This window comes from Micromys minutus, assembly GCF_963924665.1.
Source record: "Micromys minutus genome assembly, chromosome: 13".
NCBI classification, from domain to species: domain Eukaryota; kingdom Metazoa; phylum Chordata; class Mammalia; order Rodentia; family Muridae; genus Micromys; species Micromys minutus.
This window is the reverse complement of record NC_137982.1, coordinates 56,813,195-56,824,455: the sequence shown is the minus strand read 5'-3', so window position 1 is coordinate 56,824,455 and position 11,261 is coordinate 56,813,195. Positions and strand designations below refer to the sequence as shown.

The 11,261-nt window shown below is 35.6% G+C and overlaps 1 protein-coding gene across 1 annotated transcript; it reads left to right on the top strand.

Moving 5' to 3' along the window:
• Positions 1-1,856: 1,856 nt before the first annotated feature.
• LOC308429215 (olfactory receptor 8U3-like) lies at positions 1,857-2,822 on the top strand (the record flags this gene model as incomplete). The annotated part of the gene is made up of 1 exon (XM_080927950.1): positions 1,857-2,822. One exon carries the CDS (start codon positions 1,857-1,859, stop codon positions 2,820-2,822), a length of 966 nt encoding a protein of 321 aa, XP_080784076.1.
• Positions 2,823-11,261: the final 8,439 nt, after the last annotated feature.

Genomic DNA, 11,261 nt, shown 5'->3' with positions numbered 1-11,261 from the left:
ATTCATAGATGAAAAACACAAAATTAAGATCTAAGAAAAGAAATGATTCATTTTAGAAATCTTCTAAGTAGTCTGGAAACAAAATGAGAGACAAGGATAAAAATACAAAATTACTACATTACGAAGAAATGTGTTCTTTCGTGGTTTACCACTTGTTCAAGCCCAATCTTGTACTGTTTGCATGGATTGTGATTAAATACATCTGAGCAAATCTTGTTACTCTGTGGTACTGAGATGTTTCTGATTCAAATAAGATCTCATGATACCTTTGCCATCAGAGGCCAGCCATTTTCTCCTTAGAGTTTCCAAGTGCCAGTTAGACACAGGAGAGCAGTGACCTTGGAGACTACTATGAAAAGAATACTAGAAATTAATACTGAATAAAAACATCCCAGTAACATATATAAAACTCACTCACTCACTAAGTTAGAAAATAGAATTATAGAAAATTGCAGCATTTAGGCTGAGGTAATTCTAGGCCCAAAGTAAGTATTCTCAATGATTCTTGAAATGCTAGAGAAAAAAATGATTAGTAAAACAAGCAGTTTTGTGTAAGAAAGAATATTTGTTTGACATATTTGTTTTTTGCTTTTATTGTAGGAGGGGAACTGAATGAATTAAAATAAAGTATTAGTGAAATACAGACTTGTGGATAGAGACAATACACAAAAATGAGAAGATGTGGAATTTAAATATAATATGTAATTGAAAGAAATTTCATATACTTTATAATTTTTCTTTTTACTGTGGATACATGAGGAAAGAAAAAGTTTTATCTTGGTAAATGATTAAAGGACAATAGCCTATGGCAACAAAGTCCTGATTGTTTCCTTCACACATCTAAAGAGAGGTTTGTGACAGAGCACTGATATTGGTAGTGCAGTCTCCACATTCCCACAGCAGATAGTGGATCAGTATTCATTTTGTCTGATCTTTTTTCCATTTGACACCTGAAATATGAATCTGAGTCATTAACATTTTAAATACCAGGTGAGTTCATAAAGCTCATTCTAACCACATTCTTTCAGAATGAGCTTTGATTCTATAAATTAGAAATTAGATGGTTGAGAGAGAAAATTTATGGTCACTTAGATAAATGGATAGGTGACTGGATAGATGACAGATAGATAGATAGATAGATAGATAGATAGATAGATAGATAGATAGATAGGTAGGTAGGTAGGTAGATAGATAGGTAGATAGATAGATAGATAGATAGATAGATAGATAGATAGATAGATAGATAGATAGATGATAGATAGAGAGATAGACAGACAAACAGAATCAGATATAGCTAAATATATACATATATCCATATATATGAATATACATACATATATATCTTCATATGCATATGTGTGTATGTGTTTGGGTACCAAACATAGGTACCAAAATTTATATGTATATGGGTTTTGAGTAATATATTGTGTGAAAATATAGTATTAAGTTTAGGTTAAAAGAAGGATGGTAAATAAAAATGATAAATTTTCAGGCCACACACAAAAATCTATTATAAAAGGTTCTTTCTAGGAAATGTTATTGCAGCTCAGAGTGTACTATTCTTTCTGGTTTTGATACTGTATGCTAGGCAAATAATCAATCATTTAACAAAACCACAGCCCAATAGGTTTCTTTCTGTTTCTAATGTTTGACTTTAATTGATTGCTTTAGAAAAATAGAAGCCACTTGGAGAGTTAACATTTATGTACTCTCTTGGCTACTGTGTTATCTAACATTAACTCATAAACCCTAACACATAAGAGTTGTATTTGGTTACAATGTCTTCACTCCTCCAATAATTTGTGTTAGTGTTATCTTACTTCATTTTTACCTTGCAGCTGTTAAGGCTTGATGAAATGGCTGAAAGGAATGCCACTGGTGTGACAGAATTCATTCTCTTGGGGTTTGCAGTCCATAGAGAGGTAGAAATCATTCTCTTCCTGCTTATTCTAGTGGTCTACAGTCTGACTTTAGTTGGAAATGTAGGAATGATCTCACTAATCAGGATGGATTCTAGACTTCACACACCCATGTATTTTTTCCTCTGTAACCTGGCATTTGTAGACCTTTGTTATTCCTCTTCAGTAGCCCCGAAGTTCCTGGAGACTCTCCTCAGTAATAGACGGTCTATATCTTTCTATGCCTGTGCAACCCAACTTGGTTTTTTTCTAAACTTTTTGATTTCAGAGATGTTTCTTCTTGCAGTAATGGCTTACGACCGCTATGTAGCCATTTGTAATCCTCTTCTGTACATGGTGATCATGTCTCAGAAGGTATGCCTACGACTTGTAATGGGCCCTTATTTTTACAGCTTTGCTGTTGCTTTGCTCCACACAATAGTTACTTTCAAATTGGTTTACTGTGGCCCCAATATAATCAACCACTTTTATTGTGATGATGTCCCATTGATGGCTCTTGCTTGCTCAGACACCAGCCTCAAGGAGGTTCTAATATTCATCTTTGCTGGATTCAACATGATCAGCTCTTTGACTACGGTTCTGATTTCTTACTTATACATTGTGGCTGCAATCTTAAGAATCCAGTCCACGGAAGGAAGGTGCAAAGCCTTCTCAACATGTGCTTCTCATCTTACTGCTGTGACTATCTTCTATGGGACACTCATTTTCATGTATCTGCAGCCAAAATCAAGCCACTCCCTTGACACAGACAAAATGGCTTCAGTATTCTACACGATTGTCATTCCCATGCTCAATCCTATGATCTATAGCTTAAGGAACCAGGAAGTAAAGAGCGCCCTGAGGAAAGCTCTTGAAAACTGCTACTTGTTACCTCTATTGCACCTCAAGAAAGGAATTTTATGACTTTTCAAAATCTTTGAAATAAATTCAGTTTTATCATACTCTTGACATAGAACATGCTTTTATTCACTATTTATATGCTAGAGTTCTGTAGAAAGGCAAGTACAATGAAAGATAGGTAGAAAAATAAACAATATTTATAGATAGATGATAGATCAAAAGAGATAGATGATAGATAGATAGATAGATAGATAGATAGATAGATAGATAGATAGATAATTAGATATAGAGTGATAGGTAGATGGAGAGAAAGACAAAGAGATGGGGTAAGAGGGTGGGAGAGAGGATAGATTATAAATATATTTAATTCTAGGGGATTATTTAGTGAATAAAGGACTCCATAGAAGCCCAGTTTCCTGTCTTTGATTCCCAGTATTGCTATCATAAGATGGTAGTCTGGCATAGAAAAATCCCAGAGGCTCATTGGCCGACTAACAGGGTGTAGGTTGTGACTAACAATAAGAAATCCTGTCTCATACAAGGTGGAAGGTAACCTACAGCACCATGGTTTCTCTGACCTCCATATAGAGCAGGTTGACCTTTACTCACACTGGAGCACAAACATGAACACATGCACATAAAATTGTTACAAATAATATAATATCTTGATGTGACTCTAACCAAGCAAGTGAAAGATCTGTTTGACAAGAATCTAGAGTTTCTGAAGAAACTGAACAAGATCTCAGAAGATGGAATGTTCTCCCATGCTCATGGATTGGTATGATTTATATAGTAAAAATGGCCATCTTGTCAAAAGCAATCTACAGGTTCAATGCAGTCCCCATCAAAATTCCAACTCAATTCTTCATAGAATTAGAACAATTTGCAAATTCATTTGGAATAACAAAAACCCCTGGACAGTAAAAACTATTCTCAACAATAAAAGAACTTCTGGGGAAATCACCATCAAGTACAAGTGGATCAAATACCTTCACATAAAACCAGACGTACTCAAACAAATAGAAGAAAAAGTAGAGAAGAGCCACAAACACATGAACACTGTGGAAATTTTTCTGAACAGAACATCAATGGCTCTAAGATCAAGAATTGACAAATGGAAATTCATAAAATTGCAAAGCTTCTGTAAGGAAAAGCGCATAGTCATTAGGACAAAATGGCAACCAACAGAATGGGAAATGATCTTTGCCAATCCTATATCCAGTAGAAGTCTAATATCCAAACCATACAAAGAACTCAAGAAGTTAGACACCAGAGAATCAATCAACCCTATAAAAAATGGGGTACAGATCTAAACAAAAAGTGCTCAATTGAGGAATATCAAGTGGCTGAGGAGCATTTAAGTAAGTGTTCTTAGTCATCAGGGAAACACAAACCTAAACAACCCTGAGATTCCAACTCTTTCTAGATTCTTAGTTTCCATAAGTGCCATGTCCTTATGTAAAACACAAAATATAAGAGGCCAGAAACTAGAGTCCACACATGAAAAAAAAATGCAGTATTTTTCTTTTTTTTAAAGATTTTGTTATTTATTGTGTATAGAGTTCTACCAGCCTGCATGCATACTTGCACACCAGAAGAGAGAATCAGATCATGTTACAGACGGTTGGGAGCCTACATGAGGCTGCAGGGAATTGAAGTCAGGACCTTTGGAAAAGCAGCCAATGCTCTTAGTCTCTGAGCCATCTCTCAAGGCCCAGTATTTGCCCTACTGTCAAGTATGCATTCATCTTTGAAAACTGTATGGGCTCAATGTATTCCACATTATTTTTAAATAGATTTTATACTTAAATTTAAATTTAAGGGATTCATGATATTTTATCACATGGAACTATGTATTTTGGGATTTTGAATTTTAAAGAGCCAGTTGAATATTAAAATTTATTGTCATTTATTCCTATCCAAACATTTAAATATGTAGATTAGTTCCCAGACTTCTTGAAATCATAAAGCAACATTGGGCCAGTTTTAGCATGTTATCAGTACTTAGCCAAATTCCAATCTAAGTTAACAATGTTAGAAAGTTTCTCTGCCAACATATATTTTTTTTTGTTTTATGAGTGACCATTTTATTATAATTTTTAAAAAATGTACAAAGTAAAGCTTATTTTAATGTTTTGATATATGCCTGAATTGTGTATTTTAAAAAATAGCCTAGTTACCATACTGTCATCTGAAACATTTGCCTATTTTCGTAGTTGAAAAATTCAAAATAATCTTCAAGATATTTCACAGCTGCCAGCATCCTCCTCTGTATCAGTATGACTCTGGCAGAGCCTCTGAGGATGCATCCATATCAGATTCCTGCCAGGAAGCACTACTTGGCATCAGCAATAGTGCTTGGAAATAGTGGCTGCATATGGGGTGGATCCCCAGGTGTCACAGACGTTTCATTATCTATTCTCCAATCTCTGTTCCTATATTTGTCCCATTATTTCCTCCCATGAGTGTTTTGTTCTGCCTTCTAAGAAGGAATGAGGCAACCACCTACTGGCCTTCCTTCTCTTTGAACTTCATAAATTCTGTGAATTGTTTCTTGGGTATTTTGAGCTTTTGGGGGGGGGGGCTGGTTTCCACTTATCAGTGAAAAAAGTGATATTTTATAGCATAATTACTATTGACTAAAGTCATTTTATTATGCAGTAAAAAACTAGAAACTATTTATGCTTTCTGACTACTTTGAATATTTTGAAGAATTTTCTTTTCTCTTTTTTTCCCTATAGATCACAGAAACCATTACATATTTTTTGGCAGAAAAGTAATTGGGTAGAGACTTTTTGAATACCACAAATGGGTTCTTTAAAATTAATTATAAAGCTAGTATATGACCCAGAAATCTTGTAGTTGATTATGGATCCAAAAGAAATAACATCAGTATGCATAATTATTTCAATTCTCTTCACAGTAGCAACAGATAAGAAATATGTAAACTATTCATCAATGGATGAATAAATCGTAGTGCTGTATGAGGCAATTAAATATTATTCATCCAACAAAATATAAAGTTTTATCATTTTCCTAGTAAGATAAATATGGAAATTTATTAAGTGAAGGACATAGCTACAAGAATACTTGTGTAACAAAATGCAATAAAACGAGACACAAGCCCTCTTATGTAGAGGAAGAGTAGATATGGGGGAGAGGCTGAATTGGGGATGACACTGGGTAGAGTGAAGGGAAGGAAAACTGTGGTCAGGGTGTATTGTATGAGAGAAAAATAGATAAAAGGAAAAGAAAAATAATGCTTGTGTTACCTGAGCTCACTTATATGCTCTAAGTAGAGAATGGGGTAAAATGATTGACTATATAATAGTTTTCAAACTTTCAAAATAAAGGAGAAAATAAACATAAAGAAGGAATGATATATTCAGGCCCACAGTCTCAGAGGTCTCGGTGCGTGATTCTTTAGGCCTGTTGCTGACAGACTGTGGCACATATGGTGTGACTGGAACAGTAGAGGCAAACAGATTGATGACCGAACTGGAATCAAAATGTCCTTTCAAAGGCATGACTCAGTAACACACTTCTTCCACCCAGGCCCATATCCTAAGTTTTTGTTACTTCTAACTATGCCAACAGTTGATTTCAAAGTCTTCTGCATGTGCTTCAATGGAGATTTATATTTCAAAACCTAGTTATGGTATTATAGTTCAGAATTTATTTTTTATACATGACTCAGAAAACCTTATTAATTACTATCTTAAATATTAAGTACCCATTCAGTGTAATCATTATTGCAGTGGTGAGGGACTCCAACAGGCTTTTCTTTTTTTTTAACAACTTTATTTTAAAGAACAAAGATAAATGTACAGATTTTAAGCATTTTTTGCATAAAAGTATATAAAACATTTTTGTCAGTACTTGTTCTTTTTTTTAAAGGTTTGATACTGTGATCAATATCCCAGCAGTTACAATGAGCAAAAAGTACATGTAAAACAAGATGCAACCTGGAAACAGTCAAAGGTTTCTAGGTGTGTAAAGATTTTTTTTTTTTTAACAATGGGCAGACAGTACATGTAATACAGGGTACAACCCAGAATTTGTCAATATATTCTTGGTGGGTAAAGATTGAGCATGAATATTTTTATTTGTTTTTTTTTTTCTTTTTTTCTTGGACTTCATACAGTCTGTGAGTTGTTTCTGGGGCAGTCCGAGCCTCTGAGGTTAGCATCCCACTATCAGTGACTGCATATTATGTCTGTTCTTTTGTGACTGGGTTATCTCACTCAGGATGATATTCTCTAGATGCAGCCATTTTCTTAAGAATTTTGTTAAGTCATTGTTTCTGGTGGCTGAGTAGTATTCCATTGTGTAAATGTACCACAATTTTTGTATCCATTCATCTTCTGAAGGACATCTGGGCTCTTCCAGCTTCTGGCTATCACAAATAGAGCTGCTATGAATATTGTGGTGCATATATCTTTGTTGTGTATTAAAGTGTCTCTGGGGTATATGCCCAGAAGTGGAATAGCTGGGTCTTCAGGTAGTACTATGTCCAATTTTCTGAGGAATCACCAGACTGATTTCCAGAGTGGTTGTACCAGTTCACAACCCACCAAAAGTGGAGAAGTGTTCCTCTTTCTCCACAACCTCAACAGCATCTGCTGTCATCTGAGTTTTGGATCTTGGCCAATCTGACTGGTGTGAGGTGGAATCTCAGGGTTGTTTTGATTTGCATTTCCCTGATGGCTAAGGATGTCGAGCACTTCCTCAGATGTTTCTCAGCCATTCCATATTCCTCAATTGAGAAAGTTTTGTTTAGCTCTGTACCCCATTTTTTAATAGGGTTGTTTGATTCTCTGGTGACTAGCTTTTTGAGTTCTTTGTATACCTTGGATATTAGGCCTCTATCTGATGTGGAGTTGGTAAAGATCTTTTCCCATTCTGTTGGCTGCCATTTTGTTTTCTTGACAATATCCTTAGCCTTACAGAAACTTTGCAATCTCATTAAGTCCCATTTGTTAATCTTTGACCTTAGAGCTTGAGCCATTGTTGTTTTGTTCAGAAAATTTTCTCCTGTGCATATGTGTTCTAAAGTTTTCCCTACATTCTCATCTAATAGTTTCAGTGTATCTGGTTTAATGTGGAGATCTTTGAACCACTTACACTTGAGCTTTGTACAAGGAGATAAGAAAGGGTCTATTTTCATTCTTTTGCATGCTGAGTGCCAGTTGGACCAACACCATTTGTTGAATAGGCTGTCCTTTTTCCATTGAATGTTTATGGCTCCATTGTCAAAAATCAGGTGATCGTATACCTGAGGGCTCATTTCTGGATCTTCTATTCTATTCCATTTGATCCACATACCTATTTCTGTACCAGTACCATGCAGTTTTCAGCACAATTGCCTTGTAATATAGCTTGAGGTCAGGGATAGTGATTCCCGCAGATGTTTTCTTGTTGTTGAGGATGGATTTCGCTATTCTAGGTCTTTTGTTATTTCATATAAAATTGCACATTGATCTCTCCAATTCAATGAAGTAATGGGTTGGAATTTTGATGGGGATTGCATTGAATCTGTAGATTGCTTTTGGTAGGAAGTCCATTTTTAAAATTTTGATCCTTCCAATCCATGAGCATGGCAGATATTTGCATTTTCTGAGATAATTCTCAATTTCCTTCTTTAGAGATTTGAAGTTCTTGTCATACAGGTCCTTCCCTTGCTTAGTTAGAGTCACACCAAGGTATTTCATACTTTTTGTGACGATTGTGAAGGGTACCTTTTCCCTAATTTCTTTCTCCACATGTTTGTCCTTTGAGTATAGAAAGGCTACTGATTTGTTTGAGTTAATTTTGTATCCATCTACTTTGCTGAACTTGTTTATCAACTGTAGGAGTTCTCTGGTGAAATTTTTTGGGTCACTTAAGTACACTATCATGTCATCGGCAAAGAGTGATGTTTTTATCTCTTCCTTTCCGATTTGTATTCCCTTGATCTCCTTTTGCTGTCTATTTTCTCCAGCCAGGACTTCCAGTACTATGTTGAATAGGTAGTGGGAGAGTGGGCAGCCCTGTTGAGTCCCTTATTTTAGTGGGATTGCTTCAAGTTTCCCACCGTTAAGTTTGATGTTGGCTGTTGCTTTGCTTTATATAGCTTTCATTATGTTTAGGCATGGACCTTGGATTCCTCTTCTTTCCAGGACTTTTAACATGAAAGGGTGTTGAATTTTGTCAAATGCTTTTTCAGCATCTAGTGAAATGATCATGTGATTTTGTTCTTTGAGTTTGTTTATATGGTGGATTACATTGATGGATTTCCTTATATTATAACATCCCTTTATTCCGGGGATGAAGCCTACTTGGTCATGATAAATGATCGTTTTGATGTGTTCCTGGATTCGGTTTGCAAGGATTTTGTTGAGTATTTTTGCATCAATGTTCATAAGTGAGATTGGACTGAAGTTCTCTTTCCTTGTAGGGTCTTTGTGTGGTTTAGGTACAAGGGTTATTGTAGCCTTAAAAAATGAGTTAGGTAGTATTCCATCTGATTCTATCTTGTGGAATAATTTGGAGAGTATTGGTGTTATATCCGCAATAAATGTCTGATAAACTTCTGCATTGAACCCGGCTGGACCTGGGCTTTTTTTGGTTGGGAGGCTTTTGATGACTTCTTCTATTTCTTTAGGTGTTATGGGATTATTTAGATGGTTTACCTGGTCCTAGTTTAACTTTAAGATCTTGTATCTGTCTAGGAATTCGTCCATTCCTCCAGAATTTCAAATTTTGTGGAGTATAAGTTTTTGTAGTAGGTTCTGATGATTTCTTGACTTTCCTCATTTTCAGTTGTTATGTCTCCACTTTCCTTTCTGATTCTGTTAATTTGTATACTCTCTCTTTGCCCCCTATTTATTCTGGCTAGGGAGTTATCAATCTTGTTGATTTTCTCAAAGAACCAACTCTTGGTTTTGTTGATTTTTTCAATGGTTCTTTTTGTTTATATTTGGTCTATTTCTGCCCTAATTTTGATTATTTCTTAACGTCTACTCTTCTTGGGTATATCTGCTTCCTTTTGTTCTGGGGCTTTTAGCTGTGCTGTCAGGTTGTTGATGTAAGCTCTCTCCAGTTTCTTTTTGGAAGCACTTAGGGCTATGAACTTTCCTCTCAGTATTGCTTTCATTGCATCCCATAGGTTTGGGTATGTTGTGTTTTCATTTTCGTTGAATTCGAGAAAATCCTTAATTTCTTTCTTTATTTCTTTTTGACCCTGCTATTGTTTAAGAAAGCATTGTTTAGTTTCCTAGTGTATGTGGGCTTTTTATTGTCTTTGTTGTTGTTAAAGACCAGTAGTAGTAGATCATGGTGATCTGAGAGGATGCATGGGGGGTATTTCAATCTTCTTATATCGATTGAGGCTTGTTCCGTGTCCAATTATGTGCTCAATTTTTGAGAAGGTGCCATGGGGTGATGAGAAGAAGGTGTATTCTTTTACTTTAGGATGATATGTTTTGTAGATATCTATTAATTCTAGTTGGTTCAAAGTCTCTGCTAGTTTTGCAGTGTCCTTGTTCAGTTTCTGTTACTATGATCTGTCCATTGGGGAGAGTGGTGTGAAATGTATTTTTTGAGCTTTAGTAGGGTTTTTTTTATGAATGTGGGTGCTTTTTTATTTGGAGCATATATGTTAAGGATTGAGAGTTCCTTCTGACATATTTCCCCGGTATTGAGTAAAAAGTGTCCTTGCTTTTTTGATAACTTTTGGTTGGAAATTTACTTTATTCGATATTAGAAGAGCCACTCCAACTTGCTTCTTGGGACTGTTTGCTTGGAAGTTTTTTTTCCCACCTTTTTACTCTGAGATATTGTCTGTCTTTGTCTCTAAGATGAGTTTCCTGTATGGAGCAAAATGCTGGATTTTGTTTATGTATCCAGTCTGATAGCCTATGTCTCTTTATTGGGGAGTTGAGTCCATTTATGTTAATAGATATCATGGAATAGTGGTTTCTGTTTCCTGCTATTATTGCTTTTGTAGGTTGAGTTGTGTCTGTGTCTTTTTCTTCTTTTGGTTTTCTTGCTTTGGAGTTTTCTTGTTTTTACTAGGATGTAGTTCCCCTCTTTGTATTGGGTTTTCCACCTATAATTCGTTGTAGTGCTGGGTTTGTGGTCAGATATTTTGTAAATTTAGATTTGTCTTGAAATATCTTCATCTCTCCATTTATGGTGATTGATAGTTTGCTGGGTAAGCAACTTGAGCTGGTACTTGTGCTCTCTTAGGGTGTGCATGATGTTTGTCCAGGCTCTTCTAGCTTTCATAGTCTCTGTTGAGAAATCGGGTGTGATTCTGATTGGTCTGCCTTTATATGTTACCTGACCATTTTCCCTTACTACTTTTAGTATTCTTTCTTTGCTTTGGACACTTGGTGTTTTGACTATTATGTGTTGGGAGGTATTTCTTTTCTGGTCCAACCTATTTGGTGTTCTGAAGGCTTCTTTTATGCTCGTGGTCATCTCATTCTTGAGGGTAGGGAAGTTTTCTTCTATGATTTT